General features: G+C 36.7%; 1 protein-coding gene across 2 annotated transcripts in view; it reads right to left on the bottom strand.

Moving 5' to 3' along the window:
- ALCAM (activated leukocyte cell adhesion molecule) overlaps window positions 1-14,464 on the bottom strand; it is a 117,889-nt gene that overhangs the window by 11,909 nt on the left and 91,516 nt on the right. For both annotated transcript variants that reach the window (XM_048965984.1, XM_048965993.1), the window contains exons 7-14: window positions 9,975-10,102; window positions 8,223-8,352; window positions 3,972-4,084; window positions 2,977-3,112; window positions 2,761-2,898; window positions 1,182-1,310; window positions 441-479; window positions 6-123 (exon numbers count right to left, since the gene is read on the bottom strand). In XM_048965984.1, coding sequence (XP_048821941.1) covers window positions 6-123; window positions 441-479; window positions 1,182-1,310; window positions 2,761-2,898; window positions 2,977-3,112; window positions 3,972-4,084; window positions 8,223-8,352; window positions 9,975-10,102 — 931 coding nt within the window. The remainder of the gene's footprint in view (window positions 1-5; window positions 124-440; window positions 480-1,181; window positions 1,311-2,760; window positions 2,899-2,976; window positions 3,113-3,971; window positions 4,085-8,222; window positions 8,353-9,974; window positions 10,103-14,464) is intronic.

Genomic DNA, 14,464 nt, shown 5'->3' with positions numbered 1-14,464 from the left:
CTTACTTTGATTTCTTCACATAGAGCCAGTAGACAACACCTGCAACCAGGGCAACCAACAGAAGACCGACTACAATCCCCACTATTAGTTTCGCCTGGTCATTAACCTTTTCACTGTTGTCATCTGAAGCAAAGAAGAAAAGTTAATGAGTTAACTTATGATGAAGAAAAGTACTACAGCATTTTAAAAATACTTGCATTATAAACAAAAAAAGGAGTCAGAACATAAAAAGGAAAAAAAAAAAGAACTATTTCAAAAAGATCAAGCCAAAAATCCACAACACTTAAAGCTTCAAGAAAGTCATGTTCCTAGTCAATCATGGTGCCACCTGCTACAGATCAAGTTGAGTCCTATTATGAGGGACTGTTCAGTGATTCTGCATATGTCTTAATCTGAGACAATGAACAGAAAGGATTATGGAGATAGAAAACTGTACATACCATTTCTGTCCTCTGGTTCATCGTACTCTGGAATACTTACTGAAATGAAAAATGTTAAAATTAAAGATAAAACATGTGATAACCTGAATATTACTTATAATTATTTGCATCAGTGACACTAAAAAAATAATGCAATATTTGCCAAACATCTTTAAGAAAAAGTTATTCTTTTATAACTGTAAGATATCCAACTGAAGAATCTTGTTCAATACTATAATATTAATCTCAGAAATATTTATGTGTTCCTCTTTCACAACTATTAGCTTCTTAATATATTTCCTCACTGAAAATTGAAAAAGTCAATACCACTAATGACAAACTGGAATTTGAGGAGTAAAAGATGGTTATGTAGTAATAAATAAAGACTTTGTCTTTTGTAAGTAATATTTTATTATACTAAATGTACATTCTTTTGTACCATTATTGTGTAATATTACACAAATTAAACACAAAACTCATGTTTTATAAATATATATATTGTACACTTACGTTGAATATAAAATGAATACATTGCATACATGATATAACTAGTCAAGGAAGACTACACAGCTTCATTCAGAAAGATATCAACACATTCTGTATTCTACTATACTATTAATGGTTCTATTGCTTTTGAGACAAAAAGGTAACTACGTTACTACCAACATTATTATGCACATCCAGTCTTCATTTGTGCACGAAGTGTGGATACTCTATGTGGAACTACAACTTTCAGAAAAATGGTCTTTAGAAGATACTCACTAGCAGAGACATTCAGAGAGGTCACAGTCCTTTCTAGCTGATTTTCTGCAATGCATGTTAATGTTACATTTTCCTCAGGAGCAATTATAATTTTACTGGAAAATTTTCCATTAACATACTTGGTCTCCTCTGTCTGAAAAGGTAAAAAATGAAGGTTAGCATCCTTGAAAAATGCAAACAACAAAGAATTTATTATCTGTATTTACGCAATGAAAATGTTTAGAGAGAAATAACAATGAACCATATTTCAGTTTTCCAAATAACTTTTCCAAATGACAATAGAAATAATTCATTATTACATGGTAATGCAAACATTTGGATTGCCCGGTCTTTTCTTGTAGCTGTATCTACATTTTGCCCAGGACATACTGCAATAAGACTTCTAAAGAGGTATTTTTCAAAAGTTCACCAGACCCTGTACTTGTTTTTGTTTATTCCAACTATTTAAAGAATACCCGAAGAACAAAATTCTCCAAGGAAACCCCAAAATGAGATGTCTAAATTTGCATGTCTTTATGACCACTGTAAGATTTCCACTTTACAAGATTCCAAATCATGAGTTGTTTCCACCCAAGAATCATTTTGCCAAGCCACATCTATTTAGTGGTACCTGCAGCATCAGTGCTGTAATGGTGATGAAGGTGTTCCTTAAATTTGCTGTACACCATTCTTACATTAATACCATGTCCAGAAAAACATTATTTTCAATTAATTAGTTACATAGACTCAACACAATTCCTAACCTACAGTTGCAAGTAAATGGACATGTTTTCACAGTCATGTAATTTCTGAAGGGCTAAAGCAAAACCTTAGGAAGCAGTGAAATCTGCAGGAACAATGGGCATTATACATATATATATATATATATATATATTCACATGTTTGTATACGCATCTAATTTATTTTTCCCATCAAGACAAAATATGGCAATGCTCTGCATGTGTTTTGGTTATCAATATGAAGATATTTCAATTTGCTCTTTTTTCAGATATTTTTCAAGCTGCTTAAGTCTTCATATTTCTCCCCTAGGCTGACTGCATTTTGGTTTTGTTTCTAAAATGCAGTAAGAAACAATGATATAACCACACAAAAATAACATATACATTAGGATAAAACTGCAAAGTCCATTAGGAACTATAGTGAGCATATTTTCTGATTTTTACTTGTAATACTTCCCCCAGCTAATGCCTACATCAAGTACCTTATTACTTTCTAACACAAATTTCAGAGTATTTGTAAATCCTTTATGTATTTGGCAAAGCCACATTATCCAAGCAAAATGACTGAATAACTTTAAAATGCAGATTTTAATTACAAACTTCCTTTTTTTCCTTCCAGCTTCGTCTTGTAGGTGAGGGAACCTGTATACCTTTGCAATATGCATAAGCCCTTTATCATCAGAAATTACCCATGCAGGTACCAGGTAGCTATTGTCCACATAAGCCTGTAATATAATTTACCCTCCTTCTCTCAAAGAAATAAAACTGATTAAACTCCTTCATCTAATTACTTGCAATTTTTTTCTTGACTTTATACACCAAAACATAGGAGGCGTGATTTAAAGTAGTAAAAGAGATACTTGCCTTATTTATGAGGCTTCCACTACCAGTAACTGTCCATTGCACTGCTGGTTTGGGAAATCCTTCCACGTGACAGACAATTGTTTTAGACATTTTATTTGTATTGGTTTTCTTTGTCATTTTGATTTGAGGCTTTCCTATTTGAAAAATATTACAGTTAAACATTTTATTTATGAACAGCATAATTAATAATCATAGCTTTCTTGCTTCCTTACCTTCCACTATAAGTTTAAGTGTCTTTCTTTTCTTTAGTCCTTCAACTTCCTGTAGAGTAGTTTCACAGATGTAGTTTCCAGCATCTTGATACTGCAGACTTGAAAATGATGGACTTGTTTTCATTCTGGTATTGTCCTGATGGAGCAAGGAGTTAATCTTTTGAACTCTAATTCAGAATACATTAACCTCTACATTACAAAAGTTGACTGGCATTAACAGATTAGAGTCTTACACTTCAAGTGTCTTCCTGTTAGTAACCACCTTCAAATAGCAGACAGCAACATCTGAGCATGAAAAGTGGAAACTATTGGATGTTGATATAAGCCGCTTCTCTTCTTCACCTTCAAGTCAAGGGCATAGATGGGAACAACTTTTCTGAGCTTTGCCAGTAGTCTGGTGAAAAATGCTATTGGTACAAGTTGACACACTATCAACACACCTCTAGTAACTGAGCTTAGGAGTTCACTACTAAATGACCTCAGGAATCATCATTTTTAGTTTCCATCAGTACTGGTGTTCTTTAAACCTGCTATCTACAACAGCTACTTTTTTTTAACCACCCACTGAACAGCCAGCAGCCAACATCTAATCTCTCAACCAGCCTTGTCCTGCTAAATTTACTGGGACCGAGATTAAGCTTACCAAAAATAAATAAATAAATAATTGATAAATTCAAATTCCTTCAAAGGGCTTTTTCCTCTTAGCAGGACCTGATTCTAAAAGTTCCTCATACAGACCATTTCAATAAGATTGCATTTGTGTTATACTGTTCAGTAGTTCTCTGAGAATTGAGCCAATAATTACAGTAACTAATTTTTAGTCATCAATTTAAAGTGGTGTCTCTTATTTTAGCATTGCACATAAGATTCATTTTAACAATAGGCCTCCAAAAGCCAAATCAGCATAGTTCCCGCCCTCCCAAAACACTGAAGTATCAACAGTAATATGAAGTGATGAATACACAGATGAAGTGTGAAGTAGATGAATCACTGACCTTTATCCAGAACACAGTTGCATTTCTACTAGAAGAAATTGTGCATGACACAGGCAGGGCCTCTCCAATCTGCTTTGTGACTTCTCCACTAGGAGTAAGCTGCAAATCCAGATCTGGGGCACAAAGAACATTTGTCAAAATGGTAATCTCAGAATGCCTGGGCCATAACATAGGCTTTCCAAGAAAAGAAAATGTGACTAATTGCACTCATTACATTCATTTGCTCAATAAAATCTAAATCAAACTTAGAAGAAAGGATGAAGACAGAATTATTCTAAAACAGGCGTTGCAAGAACATTCACATTTTTGCTGTAATTACAGGCTAACAGGAAAAGTGAAAACTTACTAATTACTAGACAAATTGATATCTTTTTTCACCCTTGTACTACTGAAAGGGTGACAAAAGAGGCACAAGAATCCACAGGAGTATTCAGCATAGCAGTATTTGTTTCTTGAAAGAGGAAGCACAGGGTGCCGTGAGGGAATCTCTTTTTCAGCCAGATTCAAGAGTACTTTCAGTGGAGGACTCAAGCAGGTGGGGACAGATTAATTTGAACAGTTTCTTAATAAAATGCAGAGAAGAGGATAGGAGGACAAGGGGTAACTTTCTGAAATCTGATAAAACAAGATGATTTTTATGCTGAGCATATGGAGAGGATGAGAGTGGTCAATGTAGCGTGTGACAGATGATACTGACTGAAGAGACAAGAGGCCTGAATTATAAGGCTGGGTGGCCACACATGAAGCCCTTTGATTTCTTTGTTTTCATTAGTAACTTAAAAGTCATTCTGTGTTACTCAGAGTCCAAGCTTTCCCTGACCTGTTTTGGCTTCAGGGAAATTGCAGAATCAGTGATAGCTGTGTTTGACGCTAGGGAGGGTGAGACCCAGTAATAGAAAGATCAGGAAACACTGCTCCAGAATTTTCTGAGTATATGGATTTGGCAGGCTAGTGATTGCTTTTTCAGGAAAATCCTACAATGAAAGAAAAGCAGAATTTGCCAAGCTAAACCTCTATTTTGCTTCCCTTCTCACAGAGCTTTGCCTGTGAGCCAAGTTGCCTGGTCAAATAACTATCACAGATGCACACACACAATAGCTCAAATGGCAAGCATACATGGTTTCATCGTGAATATAGCACTAGAAAAGCACTGCAGAATATCCTTTTGGCTTTTAAGCAGAGTTAAATATATATATGTATATATATACATATACTTGAGGCAAAATCACAGTTGGTAAAGGAGGAAAAAACAGTGAGTTTTACTTAACAAAACAGTGAACTTGACTACTGGTTTCATTCAGCGGTTGCCCTGGGAACACCATTAAAAAGCAGGACTTCAGGGATAGTCTATGGTCCATCCAGTACTATTAGACTGCATTATTATCTGTATTATAAAGTCTAATGGCTACTCTGAGAGGTCCCAGATCCGCATGAATGAAAGAAACGTCTTGAAGGGGAAAAATTGTAATTTTTTCTTTAGTCTTTCTTTCCCCCACCTCCCCAACTAGCAAACCCAAGAAAATTAACAAAAGCTACTCCAGATTTTACCACTGCTTTCACAAGGGAAAAAAAAAAACAACATGGAAGAGATTTGTTTCTTCTAGCTCAGCTCCTCTTGAGTCAGAAGAGTGGGTTGAAGACAAAGCTACATTTTTTCCCCCCTCACAGCGACTCTCCAACATTTACTTAACCTTTTCATTCTTTGAAGCATGATATCACCTCAAACCAGAGATCACCAAAGAACAATGAGCATCTTCTTTCACATACACCACAGAAAGGAGAAACTCATTACATTTTTGGCCATCATCTCAAGCAAGACCGACACTGAGCCTCAGTTCAATCCTTCAAACTAGTCCTCCGCCAGGGTAGCAAGCCTGAGCCCCCCACAACTCCATCTTTCTGGTGCTGTAAGTGAGACTACATTCCTCTCACACATGGGTCTTCTTGTTACAGATGTTCAGGAAAATTTACATTATGTGAGATGAACTGCACATCTCGAAGCATTGTTTTCTGAAGTTCTTTTATGAGGCAAACATAGAATTAACATACAATTTCTCATAGAATTCCCTCGAGGAAGAATCCATAGAGCAATTTGATTTCTTTCTTTTCTCTCTCCCACCCAAAATTTGCTTTATGAATACAGTATTTCCCTATATTTGATGGGTAACTCAGATGCCTAAATGTCAGTGTTCAGCTTTCTGTAAAGTTCATAATGGATTCACTGGTGTAAACAAAATTTTGTATTGCCTGTATTTTTAATGGAAATGAAAAACCTAAAGTGTCAAGATCAGAAGTGAGGAAATGAAAAGTCCTGGCTCAGAATAAGCACTTTTACAGTGTAACACTGCAGAAAGAAATACTTATCCACATGAGAAAATGAAAGTAATAAAGCAAAGGAGGAAAATAAAATTTAATACGAATTAAGAAGTATTATTTTAAGGACAGGTACAAAGGTTTGGGCATTCAGGAGGTACAGAACTGTTCTGAGCCTCACCTAAGCAAAGGCTTTAATACTGATAGATGTATCTAAGAGAAACAAGCCATACACGAAGAAAGGAAGCAAGGTACTAGACTGGACATACAAGTTCTGAGTAGCTGCACTCAGACAGAATTACATCATGAAAATACATGTTTCTCTCATACACTGAAACTCTTCTGACATGCACAAAAAACAGCAGGTAAAGGAAAACTGACTCTTTATATATCTATATATTTGAAGTCACAGAAGCCATACTCTAGAGTAACTATTTATGGAGGTATTAGTCAACATGCTAACCACTTGGAACAAAACAAAAGGGCCAATGATACCACAGCAATCTAGCAGCAATTCAGCTTTGGTATTGGGCAGGTAGGAGCAGAAGCACAGATCTCTTACATATCCCAATTCTTTGTCAAGAAAAGGGAATAGATAGTAAAACAGCAGACAACCTTGTTAAATATAAAACATTCATTAAACTAAAGAGGGTAATTATTCATGTACAGGTAGATTCTAGATATATTGTACCTCTTCCAAGAAAAAAAAGCCCACATAGCATCAAACTGCAGAAGAGCAAAAACTGTGGCACACCAAATGCTATGTAGTCAAAAAGTCCTTGCTTTACTGTGTTCCATTACATACAGTCAATCTTGTTGATCAAACCTAACAAAGGAATAAAGTTGGTTTAGAAGGAGACAGAGGCACCTCAGCTCTTGAAAAGTGGGCAGAGAGAGGCAAGCAGACTGAAATATCAGAGTTTTCTAACTCCCTAAGCAAGTAGCTAGATTCTGAAGTTGAAATGCCCTAGCCTGACCCACACTTACGAGGAAAAATAAACATAGATATTCATTTTTCTATGTGACGTTTCTTTTTGTATGAAGTATAATTACTGTGGGAGCATTTCCAGTTTGTTATTAAGTCCCTCTGAACCTGTAAACTATCAGGAGATATTTATGCTACTGGGAAGACTAGAGACCATGAATATCCTCTGGGGAAAACTCAGGACCATTGGCCTGGATCTCATTTCACACCCTGTAATAGTATGGTAAAGTTTGAATGAAAGAGGCCCCACTCCTGCATTTTCCCAAAAAGATAAAATTAAAAGCAGCCATTGAATTAGTTGCTTCAATGGTTAATCCAAGTCAGTGGTTGCTTCATGTTGATGAAGTATGAGTAAATACTCTTGTGTCCATCTAAAGCAAATTTACCAAGCTCTGTTGCTCTCATGATTCAGGGAAAAGGAAGCAAACAAACAACAACAACAACAAAAACAGAAAAAAAAAAAAAAAAACCAGAAAAAAACCCCAAACACTACATGAACAAAACGAATATCTAAGTTGCTTCTCCTTATGTGTTAACCTTATTGAGATAAGATGAAAGGACATCAGACTAATGTGAATTTGACTGCAAAGAACAACCTTCAGTGCGAGCCGCTGTCTGTCTGAGCACATTCTGAGGCATTGCTGGATCAGAATAATTTATCATATCGTGACACATGAAATATCAGAATTGTCACTGTACAGTGCAGTATATAACCTACAATGGTTACATAAAGTGAATCTCTAAGCCAGGAAATTGAGAAAGTTTAGGTGTTTAAGCAGAGATACATTGAAAGGAAAAAAAATTTTAAAACCCAACCTTAATTACTTCAAACAAGCCACATCATTCAGCTCACCATAAGTCAGTTAGAGAGATCTCATTAAGTAAAGCAGAGGTGCAAGCTAAGTTTTCTATCCTTATACAAAAGGATCCAAATACAAAATGCAATGACTTACAGTGCACAGTGATGGTGGTTGCGTCCATCATGCTTTTGTCAGTCAGAGAGCACTTGTATTCTCCTGTTGCATTTCGTCTCACATCTGTCATTACATAAGTATCTGAGCTTCTTATACCTTCTGTTTCTCCCTGTGGATGGAAAACAAAACATTTATTGCATATGAGCCTGCTGAAAGCTTTCTTTTTTGTTGGGGATTTTTTTTAATTGTAAGGCTACTGAAATACACCAAAATACATTTAGTTTCAGTATTACTGAAATGCAATTACCCATTAACAACACTAATGTTTATTTCCTGCATGACCACAGAGTTTATAAAACCCTACAATTAAAAGCTTACTCTTTTAGTTGAACAGCTAACATACTTAAGAGAATATGAAAATAAGAAATCCAGAAGTTCAGTAGAAAGATGATGAAAGATGACTGAAAGGGTTGGAGAAACTGCAACTGCAAAACAAATTGCGTTTCTTAATTTGTATCTCAAATGTCATGCTCATTTCAGGAGGTCATGAAGTAAAATGTACTGCATTACACACACTCAACACACACAGCCCTGCTCTATCCACATCAGCATATACACTACCTTACATGCATTTATCCACAGAAACTGGGGCTTTGTCCCATTCCCCAGTTTCTACCAGATAACAGCTGACTGTCTTTGAACACCTTTGAAGCATGTACAGAATGAGAGTCTAATTCGTATCTATAAATCCAGAAAGTGATTTACCAGGTTTGTCACAATACCCACGAGTCTTGCAAAGGAATTGCAAATTCCGGCTCCCAGTAGCAGGGAGACTTGAAGATCAGACGGCCTGCAGTGTTCAGCTTGCTCACTGTGACCACAGAGCAAGGAGACACATGGCATGCAGTAAATTCCTACGATGACTCACTGCACCTAAATGGCTGAAGAGGACTTCAACTCCTGGTTTCCCTTGCTAACCTTCAGTAACCGAAACATGCCAGGAGCCTAAAGTAGAAAAGGATTATGTTTGAAGGACTACACATACAGTTTTTGAAATACTCGCAAGCATGCCATAGCTTTTGGCTCTCACATTCAACTCTGCTCAGTGCTGCAATAGGAACAAAAAGGGGATATAAGATTGAAGAGAGAGAGAAGCAGCACACAGGAAGAAGGTAGGAATCTTAAAATACAAAGCCAACATTCCAACAAAACTAAAATTAACAGTATCAAACCCTTTATCTTTCCTGATTGTCATCTTATACATTTGACAGATTTGTTCTACACTTTCTCTTGCACTCTCAAGCTGTTTCTTTTTCTTTACGACTGTATGCCACCACACAGTTTAATTAATAAATACAGAAAAGAAATTGCAAAGATTCACCCGTGAAAGTAAATTAAAAAAAAGGCTGAATTAATTTCCTGTACTTTCATTGCTGAATCTGTCCATTGTGACCAAAATAATATGGTATATTCAAAATGATAAACTGCTTTTGTCAAAACTTCTTTTTTAAAAAAAATATATGATGATGTGAAATGAAGAATGGCAATTTTTAGTAGGTTGAAACACCAAAAATCTTAGGATGGGGGAAGGAGGCTCTTTCAAACTATTTTGCCAACTCAGGTGAGATGTTCTTAGAGTCTGATGTAACGGCCAATGTCTATCTTTCAATATAGTTATAATTCCTTCCTTCATTTGTTTTAGAGTCACATATGCACTGACAAGCATCAATGTCTGTAAGAAGGATTCATACAGAATATTTCACTACACAGTGACAGCAAGGAAGGACTTACTGGAATGTAAAACAGGAACTCCTGTGGAGGAGGGTTGCCATTCCCTGAGCACTTCAGAGTGACGTTATCACCTTCTTTAATAGTACTACTTTGTGACAGCACTCGAATAGTCACCTTCTCTGTTGGATCTGTGAAAACATACACACTTAATAGCTTCCATAAAAAACTACAGAGTAATATGATATGCATGGCTGGAGTGTTCATGATTTCATCATGATAAAGTTATTTGCATGTGTTGATCTTTCTTACAGAAGACCTGAAGTCCATCACACTTTCCATACTTTGGCCAATTCAAGTAACCACAAAGAAACCATACAATACAAAAAATCATTTTTATTAACCAAAATATCCTATCACTGACACAGCAATGACTACAACTCTATGAAGTGCTTAAGAGGAAAAAATATCCAGCCCTGATCAGCACGAACAGCTTCACACCATGATTTCATTATGAGGGATTAACTTGTCCTCTGTGAAGCTTGCTATATGGAGGACTGCAGCAATCAGAACAACAACAGAGGCTCTCAGTGCCTTGCATTAGTATTAGATATTAGCCTTCTTCCATTAAAAGGAAGAAATATGAACTAAGCAACTCTATTGAGCCTATTCTGTATGCTGATCACAACAACCTTTCACAAAGATGAATTCCACAAACATAATAGGACCCTTAACATAGTCAACAGAACTGTAAATGTAACGCACTTCTGTCATGTTCACTGAAGTTGAACTATAACTTACGTTTTACTTGAGTAATTTTTTTAAGGCAAAGACGAAGTATATGTTAATAGATGCTATTCTTCCTAAGTAGAAGCCTAAATAAATTTTTTCAAATACAGAATAAAATGAAGAAAATTAAAGGAAATATTATTGGCAGATAACTCTCGCTGCTTTAATTTCAATGAATAAATAAAATTCCAAGGATGCATGTCTTGCACTAAGACACAGTACAGCACACCTTATTAGACATGAAAAAAAATTATCTAGACAGCAGAGAAATCCTTGTCTGACAGCTGATTCTCTGTGTTTAATGAAGCATGGGCTCTATGACCCTTCTGACCCCTTAAGGCACTCATCACATTCATCTTCTGCTATGGGATTTTTCAATAACATGAGCTGCAGTTTATTGTGGCCTCTCAACGACCGGGAGCCCTAATGCAGATCTGCATCTCTCTCCATAGGAAGAGTGGTACCAGACGTCAAAAGGCCCTACCTTCTCTCCTCCACATGCCCTTGGCTCCCTATCCACATCCAAACAGCTACCTCAATGTCTGCAGCACTGAATCACAACTTTACTACTGAGGAAAGGGAAAGTCCAGCTGTTGGTGTGGAACACAACATGTGAGATAGTGAGATGTGAGATAGCAGCTGGTCATAAATCACAGGCACTCTTCTTGGTAGCTTCTCAGCCAAAGACCCCAGAGCCAGCCTACTGCAGAACTGGTCTCTCCCTTTTTCAAGTTATGTACCAAAGGTGAAAATGTTACTACAAATCCTGGAATTTCATAGGCATTGTCTCTGAATTAAAAGGAGATGAATCATACTGAGGAAGACTTCAGGACTTTTAATTTGGAACTGTTTTTTCCCACAGAGATGAACTGAACTGGATTGAAAATTGGACACAGTTAAGCAAGAATGACATTCATGCAAACCACCGGTCTTTCCCCTAGGCGTATCTTACCCTTCTATGTATTTCCATCAGCTGGGAGGAAAGTTTTAATCTCATTCTCTAAACTGGAAAAAAAAAATAACTATGAAAGTAAATAGCAAAAGACTGATTAAATTGTTCTGTAAGGTGAACAGATCACCCTTCTGAGGAAGAAGCAACCCAGTGACAACGTTCAGTGCAATACTCATGCGAAGCAATGCACAGCAACACGCTTCTCCTTCACTAATAAGCATGAACAGCTTGGTGAAGGGATGTCCTTCTGCTCAGCGGCACGTATCTCTGGCTAGGTCCATATCACCCTGTCCTATAAACCATCAACTTTGTATCTGCTTTCTTCAAGAGCAAAATTGTAGAAGCAGACACCAGAGGGCAGTTAGTAAATGAATGCCACCATCCCAGACCCAATGTGTCCGCAACTGACATAATTTTGTATAATTTTAATACAAACACAGATACTGGAAGCAGCATGACTGAAAAAGCACCTTTGACTCTTATCTGTTGTGGAAAGGAGTTAATCCCGAGCAAGACAGACACTTAAAAACAGGGCATGATAGGAAATTTTGCCTAATACCCTTTTATACTAATTAACTCAGAGCAGAACAAAACACAACTGCAGTCCAGATAATTTAGATACAATCAGACATTATCTAATTGTCCAGTGCCAGGAGTTCTCCTGCATTAATCAAGTTACTTTATCCAGCTTGCTGGCTACAGCTGCAAATGAGAGCCTGTAGTCAAGCACTAATAACTACTGCTAGCTGAGCTACCTATCTCCAGTTAGCACTGCATTCTGCAGGAGTTTGCTCATTCTTCAGAGGCTGGCTGCTTCCAGGAGGTCCACTTCAGAACAGGAGCTGGCACAAGTCCTGAGCTACTAAAAACAGTAAAACATCTCTTAAATACTAACTAAACAGGTATATCTGAAACAAAAACATCTTGTTTAGCCATGGTTCAAATTGTGCTTTCCTCATTTCTTTGTGATAAAAAGTTACAGTGAATCTCACTAGATATTACAAAGAACAGCAGTCCTTCTTTATGGTTTTTTTTTCAACTTCCTCCAAAATTGCAAATCATAATAGTTTGACAGACAAACTGAAAGAAAGACTCCCATTACAATCCTGGCTTTTTTTTTTTTTTTTTTTTTTTTTTAAATCTACATTACTTTTTTAAATCTACATTACTGGATAAAAAATCACATTTGTTGAGAAAGAAATCAACTATGACCACTGAACCAAATTTAAAAACAAAAACAAATCAGACCTAATTATCATTAAATAATACCAGTCAAGCAATCTATCTGTTGAAGCTCCAGAAGTTCATAAAGAGTTTCAGAAATCCATTTGGAGATGCATTTAAGCAGAGCATGAAACGGAAGTTACAGCAAATGAAGATATGCAAAAAGGAAATGGGAATTTTCTTTACTCTAATGGTAAAGGAAATTTTGGAAGGTCTCTTTAGTACTGAAGGTTGTGCCTGCCTCCCACTGTTGGCTAATTAGCAGCACGATGCTTCCCATCTCAGGAGGAAGAGCTTATCTTAATTAAATTGCATGTTACTAGACCAGGATTAAAAGAGCTAGTCTAGCAAACAAATCTTTAATACTGGGTATGTGTGGTGTCTGATGCAGAGATTATTCTTCAATGCTGTACAGCTTTTTTCTTTCACATTGAGTAGTTCTTAATAGCAAGTAGATGTAGTACAAACATCACAGAAATTTGCAAGAGCCTCATCCTCAATAGGCAAAGTAGCCTAATGCATTAAATTGATGGGTAAATGGGGAATAATAGCAATAAACCTATCTGACTGGGAAAAAATGAAATTCTTTCTAATCATTACAATTCTTTCCTGTAGATCCTTGCCGTAAGCAATAGGAGCTTTCTGTGGTCACGGGTTCCATAACTGCCAGAAAAGAAAACCAGTGGACCCAAACTTAAAACAGAACAAAACAAAAAAGCAATGGAATTGGTGACTGCAGACTTGAAATCTCTATATAATTTCCCAGGATAATGGTTTATCTGTTATCCCAGAGGCTTTCTTTTCCATTAGTTCTGGCAGTTGTCATTCTGAAGAAACACTTGGTGAAAAGGCGGCCTTAATTTACACTGTTTTTTCTGGGTGAAAATAAGGATTAACTACTCCAAGATCTGATCCCCTACTTCTGCTGCTCAACAAGCTATACCTGCAAAGGAAAAGCAAGCAATGATCTAGGTAGAAAATAGACTGTCACTTCAAGTCCAAGACACTCATTTTCAAAGCAATGGCGCACATCTACTGGCTGCAGACATCAGATGTGCTGTATTCATTTTCTTCATATTCATTTGGATCACAGAGTTGCTAGACTGTATATACTAAGGCCTCATTAGATATCTGGACTGTGTACTCAGGCTTTATTGTTCCCAAAGTGGGGACTTTTTTTTATAAACTGAGGTATTACCTAAAATGTTCAAAGAAACAACAGTTTACAGGGCATCAGGAATAACTCCTGTTTCTCTTCTTTCTGTTACAACCTTCTGCCTTCAGTCCTTCAGAAGTGTCCCTTTACAAGACTCCGAAACCCTCTCCAATAGCTAGCACCTTCTCTGACCTACCTAGTCAATTGTCTGTTTTCTTTATTCAGAGGAGAACTATGATCTCTATGTCAGTCAGCAATACAGTAAAGAAGTTGCTTTGGGACTTAAAGTAACTATTCACATACATTCTCTACTTTAAAATTAGAAGTCTACCAAGATTCAAATGCCACATTTTGAATGTAAATATCAGCATCTTACAGCTGTAGACAAGCTACTACATTTTTGTGCAAGGTAGTCTGCCAGCATTAGCTGCT

The sequence above is a fragment of the Lagopus muta genome, chromosome 1, assembly GCF_023343835.1.
Source record: "Lagopus muta isolate bLagMut1 chromosome 1, bLagMut1 primary, whole genome shotgun sequence".
NCBI lineage: Eukaryota > Metazoa > Chordata > Aves > Galliformes > Phasianidae > Lagopus > Lagopus muta.
This window is presented reverse-complemented; position numbering and strand designations above follow the sequence as displayed.